Source organism: Alnus glutinosa, chromosome 4, assembly GCF_958979055.1.
Source record: "Alnus glutinosa chromosome 4, dhAlnGlut1.1, whole genome shotgun sequence".
NCBI classification, from domain to species: Eukaryota; Viridiplantae; Streptophyta; class Magnoliopsida; order Fagales; family Betulaceae; genus Alnus; species Alnus glutinosa.
In genome coordinates this window covers 30,517,524-30,532,720 of record NC_084889.1, presented here as the reverse complement: position 1 = coordinate 30,532,720, position 15,197 = coordinate 30,517,524, and the positions used below count along the sequence as shown (strand labels likewise).

General features: G+C 33.6%; 2 protein-coding genes across 2 annotated transcripts; one reads left to right on the top strand and one right to left on the bottom strand.

Moving 5' to 3' along the window:
* Nucleotides 1-247: 247 nt before the first annotated feature.
* LOC133865823 (sodium transporter HKT1) lies at nucleotides 248-4,546 on the top strand. Its single transcript, XM_062302309.1, has 3 exons — nucleotides 248-1,419; nucleotides 3,872-4,099; nucleotides 4,216-4,546. Exons 1-3 carry the CDS (start codon nucleotides 296-298, stop codon nucleotides 4,418-4,420), a joined length of 1,557 nt encoding a protein of 518 aa, XP_062158293.1. The 5' UTR covers nucleotides 248-295; the 3' UTR covers nucleotides 4,421-4,546.
* Nucleotides 4,547-5,177: 631 nt separating this feature from the next.
* On the bottom strand, nucleotides 5,178-13,613 carry LOC133865822 (disease resistance protein RPV1-like). Its single transcript, XM_062302308.1, has 6 exons — nucleotides 13,067-13,613; nucleotides 10,726-11,827; nucleotides 8,796-9,068; nucleotides 7,455-8,711; nucleotides 6,220-6,862; nucleotides 5,178-6,003 (listed from the first exon to the last, which is right to left on the bottom strand). The coding sequence occupies exons 1-5, from the start codon at nucleotides 13,573-13,575 to the stop codon at nucleotides 6,383-6,385; spliced, it is 3,621 nt and encodes a 1,206-aa protein (XP_062158292.1). The 5' UTR covers nucleotides 13,576-13,613; the 3' UTR covers nucleotides 5,178-6,003; nucleotides 6,220-6,382.
* Nucleotides 13,614-15,197: the final 1,584 nt, after the last annotated feature.

Sequence of the window (15,197 nt, the reverse complement as noted above, 5' to 3'; positions counted from 1 at the left end):
CAAATTCCGTTAAACTTAAATTATTGCAATTTTTTCTTCCATTTTTTTCTTAAACAAATAGGGTTATTTTGAAAATTTTGACAGGATTTAACATAAAATTTTAACGAAATGTTTAAATTAAAAAAAAAATTAAAAGATAAATACTTTAAATTGATACTTTTTAAAATTTAAATATTTAATTGTAAAAATAATAAAAGATAAAAGGGTTATAAGATATGATTCCCACGCCGGTGGTTCTCCTTTGCGGAGTGCAGACTAATATAGAAAGTCTCACTCTCATACACAGGAAAATTCCATGGAAATTGCAAATTGGAGTCCTTGTACGGACGTAAAGAACCTTTTGCTTCTTTATAAGCGCCTTTTTTCCACTCCTGATCAGGCACTCTTCACTCGATCAGTAAAGATGAGTTTTTCTCGTTTTGGTAAAACAAATTCTCTGTTGCTTTTCAATGCCAACCCTTTCTTCATCCAGTTCGGTTACTTCCTAGTTTTCTCTCTACTTGGTTATTTAGCTTTGAAGGTCTCAAAGCCAAGAACTGCGTCGTTTAGGCCTTACGAGGACATTGATGTGTTCTTCACGTCCGTCTCTGCCACCACAGTTTCAAGCATGTCAACTATCGAAATGGAGGTTTTCTCCAACACCCAACTCGTCATTATGACAGTCTTGATGCTTGTTGGCGGGGAGGTTTTCACTTCCCTGCTCGGGCTTCAACTAGCCAAGTTCAAAATGTCCAAAAATCGTCAAATCGATGTTGAATATGAAATCAAACGCTTAGATGGTGATAGTACTCTTACGTATAGCTCTATTGGGTTTTTGGGTTACGTGGTGATGGGTTATCTATTTGTAGTTCATTCGGTTGGTTCTTGTTTGGTTGCGTTGTACATAATCCTTGCTCCAAGCGCAAGAAAAGTACTGAAAAACAGGGGCCTATATATACCGACATTTTCTGTCTTCACGACTGTTTCTACTTTCTCAAACTGCGGTTTCATCCCAACGAACGAGAACATGGTGGCTTTCAAGAAGAATTCAGGTCTCCTACTTCTTCTCATTCCACAAGTCCTCATGGGGAACACTCTGTATCCGCCATGCCTGCTATTTGTTATCTGGGTTTTGAAGAAAGCCAGTAAACGGCCGGAATTCGGTTACATATTGAAGAATTACAGAGATATGGGCTACAGCCATTTGCTCCCTTTTCCTCGTGCCGCTCGTCTTGCTGTGACTGTTTTGGGCTTCATATTGATACAGTTTATACTATTTTGCTCTATGGAGTGGAGTTCAGGAGCCATGGATGGCCTGAATTCCTATCAGAAACTCGTCGGCTCGTTGTTTCAAACTGTAAACTCGCGGCATGCCGGTGAATCTGTCGTTGATATCTCCAACATCTCTTCAGCAATTCTGGTGCTCTACGTCGTAATGATGTGAGTCTTGCGTTCTCTTTGGAGGTTACTCTAATAGTAATTGATTTTTCATTACTTTTATGATTATGCTCTTAAATTTAAAATAATGTCAATTTAATATATTTATGTTTTAAATTTTTTCGATTACACCCTTTTTAGAAATCTTCGTTAAATCTTTTAAAATTTTTCAAAATACCCTTTTATATATATATATATATATATATATATTTGCAAATTTCGTTAAATGCTGACTAATATCTAAATCCTTGGATTTTTTTCCCTAAAAAAATTGGGTGAGTATTTTATGAATTTTGACACCCCTCCGTTAGGATTTAACAAAAAATTATAATGGATTGGTGAAATTGAAAAAAATTTCAAAGATTGATATACTAAATTAACATTTTTTAAAGTTTATGAGTATAACTGCAAAAGTGATGAATGATTAAGAGTGATGAATTAAGTTTTCCATAGTTATTTATTTCAGACATCATATCTATTTAGTATATTATATACCCATTATTATTGTCTTACAACTAGAATTATGTAACATTTGAATTAACAAGGACTTAAAAGAAAAAATTAAGAGCTAATTTTTATTGTCACATCGTTCTAATTATATATATATGACAGTCGAATATTAGTCTACTAAATTGTATTTTTCAACTTTTTATTATAATTCTTTACAATTTCATGTGGTAACATTTTAATAGTAATAAAAAAAAAATTAATAAAATTTAATTGTTTAATAGGTCATGTACTAAATCATACACGAATCATCGCATCAATTTTTTTTTTTTTTAAAGAAATATATAGATAAATTATAGTACTTCCAAGACAAACATTTTTTTTTATTTGCTGAGTGTATCTCGCTGGGATTGCATGATTGGTTTAAGAAAGGTTGAGCGGGCCAGTCAATTCCATAAGATTTGACTGAAATTTTGGATTGGCTAATCCCAAATGCCGGTTGCCACGTCGAGAAATCCACTTGTCTTACTTTTTCCTAACTGAATCATTTTACACTCGATGAGACGACTCGGTGCTTATACTCCACTCATTAAATTTAACAATATATATAAAAATAAAAAAAATTCTGCAACTCCATGGTAATTTTTAGATAGAAGTATATAATTAGTGAAAGCATTCTATATCTAGGTAGATTGGGATTTTTCTTTAATAAAGGAAAAATACTATTTGTTAGGAGGTGATTAAATTCATAAACTAGAATGAATGCTTGTTAATTAATGTTCCTCATGCTGTTCTTTCCTTTCTATGAATATTCCTTGGCAGACCAAATAAACAAAATGTTACACTTTCTCTAGTGTTCTCAAATTATGAGGATCTATATTATAGTTTAGATTAAATTTTTACAAATTTAATAGTATATATGTTATCGAGTAAGGAAAATGATATTTTTACATCTCTTATACGTTAATTAATTTGTACATCTCATTTTTAAATTTACCTTTGGATTTATGGGTCTCACAAATTCAATGATAGATTTGAAACTTCGTTGGATATAAAGTACAAAAAATTTATAGAAAATATAAGTGTATCATTTCTCTATCGAGTAATTATATAATACTATATACCACATTTTTATCTTACTTTGCTGATGTTGCACTACCAATCAACCATTTTTTTAACAATGACTAATTTCCAGTACCACATTAGGAAAGTGAGATAAAAATGTACTGTATAGCATCTCTCTATGTTGTCATATGGTAAATGCGCTACCACATCATTTAAAGAAATACTATATATCATACTGTTATCGAACTTTAATTTGTTGTTATATCACTGCTAACCTGTCCTTAAATTAACACTTACTTAAAAAAAATAAAATAAAATAAAATAAAATGCTGATTAATAGATCCTCTACATTCCTATCCCAATCATTTTGATATATTCTCAACTATAATTATTGAACTCTGAACACTTTACCCCTCGCATAAATTCCACACTAGCCAACCTTGCACCAATGATTCTTAGTTTCAAAATTCTTAAATAGTACAAAATGTTCTCACCCTCTACCAGCTAGATTAGAGCGTTCATACTTTGAAAGCGTGACTAGCTTGTCACTACATCAAAGTGTCGTGGATGCCAATTGGGAATAGAGCAAATTACTATCAACCCCCTCCAAATTCGGACCGAGCCCTACATGATGGAATGAAGTAATTAATACCAAATTTTGACCTAAAATTGATGCAGCTTTTTAAAATTAATATTAGATTTGTGATAAATTGTTATTGAATTTTGATTTAATTGTAATTTTAAAAATTATATCTACCCCTTTTTGGAACGAAGGCAAGATTATTATACCATGAGCATCTGCATATATTTTCTTCTTTACCTTTTTCTCAAGAAAAGATATGTAACTTTTTGCTCAAGAATGGAAAATTGCAAAGTTACCCTTCTTTCTTGAAACTTCAATAGTTGGGCCGGGAAACTTTGTTTAATTACATTTTTGTTGTAGGTATCTCCCGCCATATACTACCTTCCTTCCGAAGAAAGATGATGACCAGATTTCAGAAAAGGTGAAAGAAAGCCAAAGTCGAAGGAAGACTTTAATGGAGAATCTGATGCTCTCACATCTCTCCTATTTAGTCGTGTTCGTTATTCTCATATGTATAACAGAGAGACACAAAATGAAGCAAGATTCCCTCAATTTCAACATGCTGAATATCACCATTGAAGTGATAAGGTGATCGAGCTTTTTCCTCCCTTAATTTCTTTAATTACTATATATATATATATAATTTTTTGAATACGTACAGACGGAATACTGATGATTAAACTTGTCTGATATATAATATATAGTGCATACGGGAATGTTGGGTTCACAACTGGGTACAGCTGCAAACGCCTACAGCTACTTAAACCAAATAGCTCATGTACGGACAAAGGGTACGGATTCGCTGGAAGATGGAGTACCGAGGGAAAAATGATTCTCATCCTTGTTATGTTCTTTGGAAGGCTTAAGAAATTCAGTATAAAAGGTGGTAAAGCCTGGAAGCTTTCCTAACGGTAACGGAGGTCTACTAAAAGTAATTTAAGAGTATGTTGGGTAAAGTATTTTTTTCCCTCTTTTTTTTTTTTTTTTTTTGGGTCGTAGTTTGAAAAAGTGTTTTAATATGATATAAATATGAATATCTTTTTTCTTTTTTCTGTTGGTGGGGTTTACATTTGAGGAAATGTCTTCTATTTTTTACGTTCACTAAAGAAAAATATTGTTTGGTTGTGTTTCAAAGAAACAAATACTAAGAGTCTATTTAGGTTTGTGATTTTAAAATGTGTGATTTAAAAAATTGACTTTTCAAAATGCAGTTAAGCGTTTGGTCAAATCGCAGTTTAACCTTTATAATTATGCGTTTTCAAAAAAGTATTACATAACCTGTGATTTGAAAATGCAATTTTCTGAGTTTTTAAATCACAATTTTTTAATGTTACAATTTCCAAACAATTCATTTTATGCGATTTAATTTAAAATCACACTTCTTGACTACGAAATTGCACTCCCAAACGCATCCTAAACATGTTTATCTTGAGAAAGGAAAAACTACAATTATCTCCCGAAGGCTAGAATTGACACCTTATTTGTAATCACCCTTAAGCCTTAAAAGGTGACAATCGAACCCTACAAACTACCAAGTATTTTCCTCTTGTCCCTCTGTCGTTATTCTCTATTAACTTGAATGAAAAATACATCATGTAACCTACACGTAACTCAAAATCTCCATTATCTCATAACTAAGTTTCATCCAAGAACCCATTAAGTAAAATTGCATGAATGACCAAATCTTTGATTCAGGATAATTCCAATCTTAAGAAAGAGCATGTCCATGATTAAGAAGTGCCTTATCATAATATGTAGTTACATAAATAAAACAAAATCAGGATCATGCAGAAGAGGTAAATCCTGACCAAGCTCACTCAATAGCAGACTCTTCTAGACCAACTCGTGACATACCAATTCAGGATTCAATCTCCTCTTTACTTTTCTTTACATCAGCACATGTTCAGCAAGTCTTCTCCTCAGCTTACCATAAACAGAAATCACCTAGGAGTCAATGCCTGATCAAGCCTCACACCTGCAGCTGCTGTAGCCGCCTGCTGTCCTGGTTTCAAGGCTCCCATGTTTTCTGCTTCTTTTATGGTCAAACACATGTGATTGATAAAGGAACTTGCTCCTCTGTTTGTCTTTTTCTTCTCTGTAATTGTCTTACTCTAAGGACCACCGAGTCTACTGTATACACCCTTGTAAATTCACTCTCTATAAATAGAACTATATCTCTGCACTTGGATTTAACCAAGCAGAGAATTCCTCAAGAATTACACCCATTACCAATTGTAATTTGATTCCCATTATAAAGGTGGCTTACTACATGATAGATAGAAACTATGTAGAGTTGCTAAACATTTAATTAAGAATCACAAGTCAGTTCCTAGCTTGCCACACAATTCAATTATATATAATCGTTTGGACAATTTGACCTTAATACTTTACAAAAGAGAATTATAAAGAGAGGCTATGGAGAGTAAAAGCACCAACATGACATCTGAAGTGGAAGTTGCAGCATGTGACTTGCCTCCCAGATTACCCAAATCCTGCAAAACACACAAACCCAAAGAAGAATGACATCCTGCAATATGTCTAGCTATAATATCATAAAGAAAAAAAAACCATAGAAGCAAAATTGGCTTTGGATCTCCCCTCCTCTTTCCCTTGTAGCCAAAATTCACTTCTAATGAAAAATAAATAAATTCACACCTTAATTACAAAATAGAAGTACTCTAAATAAACAGGTGAAATGTAACACTTACATTATTATAACCCAAGCTAGTGACTCCATTGCAAATAGTTGGATGCCCCAGAAGTACCCCAATTGTCACTTGCACCATACATCCGAAAAATGGGATGATTGTCTCCAGACCAGGAGAAAATGAAAGTTAACCCAAAACCAAATTAACAAGCATTATGGGGTCCTTAGAGAAAATAGTAAAAAGAAGGTGGCTGGTTTAAATCTATTGCTTTCTCTTCATCCAAACGTACCAGATGAAATCCACAACTTTTAAAGAACACTGAGTTAGAAGGTTTTGAATATTTATCCTCGCATTTAAATTTAACACGAAGATAATCCCCCTTTAGCTTAAAAGATTCTTGAACATTGTAATGCAACCATACATGATCTAAGTGTGATGAATAACATTCGTTCCCTCCAAGCCTATAGGTTACACCATTATTGATGACTTCAACAACAATTTGAAAAGAATCTCCATCTTGCCCATCCTCCGTTCCAATAACGGCAGAGAAAGCAACTCTTGTAATCTCCCCATCCAAATGTGCAGGCTCATTAATATCTATTTCACATGAATTACTATACAAAACATCATTACGATGGTTGAACCAATCTGGAATCTTATTTCCGAGAAATATACAGCCAAATTGATGCTCCTTAGGATGTCCCTGTTACACATATATGAAAAATTCAGTAACAACCTACAAATATATATATATATATATATATATATATATATACACACACACACACATATACATTTTACCCTCTTTGTATTGTTTTTATTTTTTGTTTTTTGTTTTGACTCCAATGTTCAAAAATTGGCAATGTCCCTCACTAAGTTTCTAAAATTTTCAACGTAACCCATCCGTTAACTATTTATGTCCTCTCACATAAGAAAGCCCATGTGCTGGTGTGCACTGCACACAGATTTTTAGGGGATGAAAAAATTCAAAATGCCCCCATTTTTCCTAGTAAAAATGTGTGTGTGTGTGAGGGTAATTTTGTGACATTTGCCCCTAAAAACTCACGTGTGGCACACGTGAAATTGATTCCGTCAGAGAAGATGAAAATTGTTAGCGGATGGATAACATAATGACAATTTCCAAAACTTCATGGAAGGACAATGCCAATTTTTAAACATTGTAGGCAAAATCAAACAAACGGTGCAACTTCGGGGTATAAAATGTATATTTCTCGTGTGTGTGTGTGTGAGAGAGAGAGAGAGAGAGAAAGAGAGAGAGAGAGAGAGAGAGAGACCTCACTCAATAATCGAATTCGCACATCATTCCCTATATTCTGACGCAGTTCATGACAATCAGACAAGTCACTCCATAGAAGCGTTGGTAAATTGTATATCTTATCAAAATGAAATCTTTCCAATGACTTGCATTGACGCGCATATACCTTTCTTATATTTGGTGGAAGTTCTTGAATTTCTCTAAGTTTCTTGCAATCTTCTAGGTGAATGTCCATCAATCCAACAAATCTGTTGAACCATGGAGGAAGGCTAACAATAGCGCTACTTGTTAGATATAGATATCTCAAACTAGAAGGGCAATCAAGTTGATCAATCAAGAAACTTGACGATTGCAGTGTCGGAGATACCATTCCAAACCCCACTGGTTCTTCTAAAAATATTGCCAATGACACGCACCCAGTAGCATCCATAAGTTTTACATTTGGTGGAAGTCCAAGAATTTTTTGAAGTTGCTTGCATTCATTCAAATAAAGGAACTCCAATCCAACAAATCTGTTGATGCATTGAGGAAGGGTAACAATATCACTCCTTGATAAATATAAACTTTTCAATCCGAAGAAAGAATAAAAGGTACTCAAGAAATTTGATTCTGATAGGGCACAATTACTAAGATTCAATGTGCGTAGTTTCGGAAATGATATTGAAGAACCATCATTAAAATCGCTTGTATCAGTAGGAGGTTGCAGTTGGAGTAATTCTGACCCTAATGAAATTTCAGATTCCTCTGTGGATACAATAGAGGGCATGGACTGTCTATTATCCTCCACCTTTTGTAGAAACTTAACAACTTTTGAACAGCTGTAGAGAGAAAGGTGCTCTAAATGTTGCAACTGATTAATGCTATTTGGAAGATTTATGAGGTTTGTGCAACCGTCTAAATATATATATTTAATCCCAACGAGGTATCCAATGGATGAAGGTAGTTCTTCTATACCAGTGTCCATAAAGTCGAAGTACACTAAGCATTTCATTTGACACTCAATTTCAGGAAAGTTTTTAAGCCTTGAACAACCAGAAAGGACAAGAGATTCTAGAGATCTTAACTTGAGGCTTTTCGGAAAACTTCTAAGGTTAGTGCAGTTTGCAAGACTCAAACGAACAAGCTTATCAAGGAACCCAACAGAACCATGAACCTCAACTAAACCTACACAATCATCAAGAATCAACCTCGCTAAATTTGGGACCCTTGAAACATTAGGGATTTTTCTTAGGAACTCACAATGAGTGAAATCCATAATTGTCATGTTTTGGAAATTCTGACAAGAAAAAGAAGTAAATTAGTTCAAAAGAAGTATACAATAGAACTAAAAAGGAATAAATATTAAGAACAATAATTCTACCTGGACTCCCTCCAATCCCTTGAGGTGACTATTATGCATTCTTAAAACAACAAGGTTCTCTCCACGAAAATTGGATGGCAAAGATTCTCCAGGATATTTAGACCAATCAAGCAATCTTAACTCGTTAGAGAGAAAATTAGGCTCTTCAGAAAAACGTGCATTACGGCTTATAAACAGTCTTAGCCTTTTCATCTTCATGAAAACTTTGGAACTCAAGTGTATCATGTCTGGTTTAGGCAAATCTATCAATATGCCCTCAACTTTGTTTGTTCCCTAGCAAGACAATGTATAATTAAGTATACAAGCAAAATCATAACATAAAATTCTTCATATTTGAATACTTGCAAGAAGTATGACCATGTTTGTTAAATCTTTTGTCATATGTTCTCAGGAAATACATTAACAAACAACTCAAAACAAAAAATATTTTTTTATAAATTTGTATTATTTACTTGTTGAAGGAATATTTTAACAGAACATGGGCTTAACTTTTTAGAGGCCAGAGCTAACTTATTATTTAAAAAATTTTAATTTTTTTTTTATAAAAGAATAATAATTATTAAAAAAAGAAAAAAAAAAGAAAAAAAAAAAAAAGAGAGAGAGAGAGGTGTTCATATGGCCAACCTAAGTGAAGTAGGGTGTGGTGGTCGCCGTAGGATGGTTGTACGACTACCCATATACTTGTCAATGTGGTGGTGCAGCCACCTAGATCTAAGAGAAATGCTAGTGGTACTAAATCTTTTGTCAAGAGATGAGTACCAAGATTATGTAAAGCTTATTCATTGGAAATGATCAAAACAATTAATAAAAAGAAATGCTACGAATACTAATGAATAAGCTCCACATCATCTTGGTACCCATCTCTTGGTAAAAGATTTGATACCTCGAGCATTTTTCCGGAATAAAGGCCTCCCTCCAAGTAGTTTATGCTCGTAACAGTGATCATCATCACATTCTCAAAATTAATTTGTCTTTTTTTGTATATTTACATATTACTCCTAATTATTCGTTCATAAAAGAAAAGTTAGGCAAAGATACACATAAAAACTGTGCCTGTATTTGAAACAATATAAGCAGTTGCCAATGATGATTTTTTTTTTTTCTTAATTAAAAGCATCACATTTATCCAACTCTTTTGTAACATTATTCGTCAAATTTCATTTAAATAGTTATTTTAACATGAATAAATAATTATTGAGAGTGGGTTAGTTTCAAAATAGAAATTTTAAAGATTATAATTAACCTTTCAGAATTTGCTCAAAATTTTTAGTATCAAAGTGTAATTATTTCCACGAAAGAAAACAACTAAATTATTATTATTATTATTATTTTTATAAATGTTTTTTTGTTCATTTTGATGAATTGAAAACAGAGGATGGACCGGAATATTAATTTTGGTGAAAGCATCTAGATTAAGAAAATAATATATCATCTAAAGTTATTGGATAGTTAAAATGTTTTCTGGTATTGAATTTCATCATTGGAATAGCTATTCTGATCATTGCCCATATGGAAATGACTATTCCTCAATTTAAGGAACAGTCATTCTCTCATGAGTAATGGAAATAGCTATTTCAAGTGTTATATGCTTATTATATACTGTAACAACAAGGCTATTTTATTCCACCTTCTTCTATTTCTAATAAAATCTATTCATTTTTTCTAATGGAATAACCATTATGCATACCAAATGTAACCTTAGTAGAGAAAATTGGGGAATGTCTAGCTCCCTAAGTTAAATAGAGAAATCGATGGCGCATTTTTCCTGTGAAATTAAATTCAACATATATGGATTCGAATACATATATTTGCAAGTAACTTTTCAGCCGCCTTTTAAAAAAAAAAGTTCAATATTTTTCTAGTAAGCTAATTAACTCATGGAAAAGAAATAAATGTAAAATTAAAAAGGAATTTTTAACATAATTCTTACCGTATTTTCTTCTAGGACATGACGAACATCTTCATGAAACCACAATCTACTGCGCTTGCCAGGTTCTTTGGGTGATTCTTGTCGAACAATTTCTCTACCCATTTCTTGCAGCAAGTCATGCATCACCAATGATCTGCCAGACTGAGTTATGAGACACTTATCCTTTAGCTCTTTGATGCCACTATATGAGTGAAAACCACAACTATCTAGTATTTTTGTGACATATTCTACATCCTCTCCTTTGAAGAAACACGCGATGTCAAGGAAAATATTCTTTGCATTTTCATCCAATCCATCACAACTTATTCTAAGTTGTTTGTCAATATCGTTGTTAGGAATTCGTTTGTACTGGTCCAATTTAATTTTCCAATAAAGTATATCTCTACCTTTTAGAGCCAAACCTAGCACTGTTAAAGCTAGTGGCAATCCTCCAATATAACGTACTATATCTTCTGTGACTTCCACATAATCATCATTAGGTTTGTTTCTATTGAAGGCATTCCAGCTAAAGAGCTGAAGAGATTCATTGTAATCCAACTCATTCACTCGGTATGCTGAATCAACTTCATGTGCAATAAGTAAATGTTTATCTCTTGTGGTTATGATGATTCTACTTCCTAAGCCAAACCAATCACCTTTTCCAACTAGCTTTTCTAATTGGACTAGTTGATCCACATCATCAAGAACTAGAAGTACCCTTAAATTGCGTAGCCTCTGCTCTATCAAAGTAATTCCTTGATCAACATTATCAACCATTAGACTCGAATCTTCTAGGATCTTAGAAAGAAGTTTATTTTGCAAATGGATCATACCGTCCTTTTGGTTGGAAGTTTCTTTAATGTTCTCAAGAAAACAACTACCTTCAAATTGAGAAACAATCAAGTTGTAGATGGCTTTAGCAATAGTTGTCTTGCCAATTCCACCAATTCCGAATATCCCTATCATACATGTAGTGTCATTCTTCTCAATATTTAAAAGCGACTTCAAATCTTGTACACGACACTCTATTCCAATCGGATACTGGGCAACTTTGAAGTAAGTCTTTTTCACTAATATCGAATTCACCCATTCAATGATTTCGTGAATAAATTCAGGTTCATTCCTACCAATGCAAAAATATAACAAAGCATATAATGAGTTATGTACATACTTTCGCATTAAAAGAACATAGAGAAATATGATCTAATTACAATGATTTTTTTTCTTTTTATTTTTTCTCAACAACCAATGACATTAGTAGGCTATGATGTAAGAGATAATCTTCCCCTCCCTAAATTCCAATCCTCCTATTGACTACAAAACCTCACCTTATTAGTTAGACTAATCATTTTCACAACCTTTACAAGTATTATTAAACCTTCTAATCTTTTTTGGTTCCATTCCCAACTGCGGGTTTCCCTTGTTGAAACTTATCAAAAGTATCTTTTGCATTTTACTCTAAAACCAGTTGATACAAAAAACCAATTTAAAATTAAACTAAACACTTCTGAAACCCCCTAGAGTGTTTTTCAATGGCTTATTCTTCTTCTTCTTCTTCTTTTCTTTTTTTTTTTTCTTTTTTTTTTTTTTTTTTTGCAGTCAAGAGAGATTTACCGCAACCTTCCTTAAGAAGTAAACTCCCACAAAATTTGTGTAAATACATTTGTGTTAAAAATGATTAATTTTCTTTTTTTCTTTTTTATACAAGTATATAAACAAAATATTTGATGTAAAAATTACTAATTTTCAAAATATAATCTTAAAGAAAATGAAAGTTTTAACGAATTTAGAATTAATTCTTTCGATCTGATAAGATTAAAAAAAAAAATTAACCAGGAAAACAAAAATTCAAAATAATTCAACATTTGTAAAATAACAGTAGGAATTATGTATCAAAAAAGTAGGACTACGAAGAAAAGTTAGTGGTATAAAACTATATATAGCACAAAAAATGAAAAGATCATTTTCAATGATCGATCTGGTCATGAATAAATTATTTAAGCAAATTCTACCCTCTTAAAAAAAAAAATACGATTGAGTGTAATTCTTGAACAAAAATTATTAAAGAGGTCAATTATAAGTACTTTTAAGTAACTTTAATGACATTTTTAAATATAAAAATACTCTACATGTACTTTTTTATTTTTTCCTAAGCATTTCTCACATGCATGACAACTCGTCCCTGTCAAATTATAAGAGAGAAAAAAACAAAGCACAAAAGCCTAAATGCAGTGTGTTCCTCATAATATTTGGCGCATAAAAATTGATTTTATTTTTTTTAGTTAAAGGAATCAGATCGATCGATCACATAGGCTTTAGGATAAAGGGATGAGGCTGATGAATAGAATTACTCTTAGATTACCTGTTACCCAAATGCTTCCCGGACAAATTGGCCACTTCTGTTAAGGTTGTCTTCCACCTGTGCACCTTCATTTCATCATTTTTGAACCTTTCTAGATGTTTAATGAATGCTTCTCCAAAGCTATTAGTTTGATTCCTTACTTCCCACGGATCTACGTCGTAAAATAACGGTAGAATATGTTGGCCTCTTGTTTTTCTACACTCAATGATCTTCATTAGCTCGTCCAAGCACCAATGGGATGATGCGTAGCTTTTAGAGAGTATAATGATTGAAATCTCTGACTCTTCAATGGCTTTAACAAGTGCCGGTGAAATTTCCTCTCCGTTTCTAAGCTTGTTATCCATGAAGGTGTTGATTCCCTTTTGACGCAAAGCTGCATATAGATGGGCAGTAAAATTGTGTCGAGTATCTTTGCCTCTAAAACTCAAGAACACATCGTAAGTATATGGATGGGTGGAAGAGGAAGAGGAAGAGGAAGAGGCTCCTTGAAAGGCCATGGAAGAAGTCATCCTCTATTGCTACACAATTTAGAAACGACTCTGTCCATATATGGCCAGTCATGGAAGTGCTTCACAGCTGGCGTTCACAATCACGGTCTGACTTGTCGAGTATTTTATCCATTGATGGGAACGTGCGGGCAATGAATTTGTGGAGTGGAGTGTTGTGTTGGAGAAACCAAGAAAATATATATATATATATATATATATATATATAAAGAAAGAGGAGAAACTCAAAGAGCACTACAAAAATAATTGGAGCTTGTTTGGTAAGTGATTGTGAATTGAAATATTTATTTGAATAATAGTAAGAAATGATTGATGTGATATAAAATTTGAGAATGTTTTATAGAAAAGTGAAAAAATTTTGTTTTGTAGTTGGTTTTTTTGGTTGAATAATAATAAAAAATTATTGATGTAATGTAAAAAGTGTAAAAAAGTAAGAATGTTTTTGATTTGATATTTTTGGGAGAAGTAAAATGAAAATGAAAATTTAGTGGATGAGTTACCAAACAAGCTCCAAGATGTCCAAAAGTTAAAGTTGTTTTTTTTCCCCTTTCCCTCTCTGGCGATTTTTCATCTGCGAGGAAGAATCCCTCCTCCCCAATAGGTTGTTTTCGGTCTTGTTTTTAAATAAGTTTCATTTCCTCTCTTTGGGTGTCGTTGGCAACTACTGAAGTGAAATGGATGTGTTTTATCTCGCCCTTTTCCGGGATAGAGACGTTTTTTTCGCTTGGTAGGGTGTAATGGCGGACATTTTTTCTCCCGATTCGTGGCCCCCGGTGTCTGATTTCTAAATAGGAGTTCGTGATTTGCCGTTGGTTTTGCCGGAGACGCAATTGCAAGAAGTATCGCACTGGGTTTGGGTTTCTTCCATGGGTTTTCTGGCCGGACAGTATTGATTTCGTATGGGGGGTTTTGATCTGCCGCTGGTGGTTTGGTTAGCCACGTCGGAGACGAAATAGCTCTGTTGTGTTTTCGTGGTAGTTTTGCAGCAGTGGGGGTCTAGGGTTTTCCTCTGGAAGGCGGTTTACGGGAACGGGGATCTGCAGTTTCTGGACGGTTTTGTTTTTCACCGGTTATCTCGCCATTAGGGCGACGTGCGAAGCTTAATCCAGACCGGCAGTGCTTGATTGAGGGCGTTTTTTTGTTGGGTGCGGTTTAGGACCGTGATTTAGGGACCTTTTCCAGATTTTTCTGGAGATTCAGTAGGTGCTTCCAACCGTTTGCGCAAAAAGGGGAAGTGGGAGAAATGGTCTGGCTTTTGCATTTGTAGTTGTTTTTTATTTTTGTTTGTATCTTGTTGTTTTTCCCCTTAGTCTGCTGAGCTAATGGTGGAGTTGTTGTTCCCTCGATGTTGATCCGGAAGGTTGGTTGTTGGTGTTGTTCTTTTGGTAGTATGCTCTATGCTGATCAACCTAGTAATTGCTTTTTGCACAGAATGTGTGATCGACTCCCTCTAAAGATAAGGTTTATCTCAACGTAGAGGCATCATTCTGTTTGGCTTGGTTTTTTATTTGTAGCATTCTCAGGCGTTAAGTCGCTCTTGGATTGTATGTACGCCTGACTTTATTTGTCAGATTATTGTTTCAAAGTTTCTATCTCTAATGTTATAGAGCTTTTATGCTCTGGTT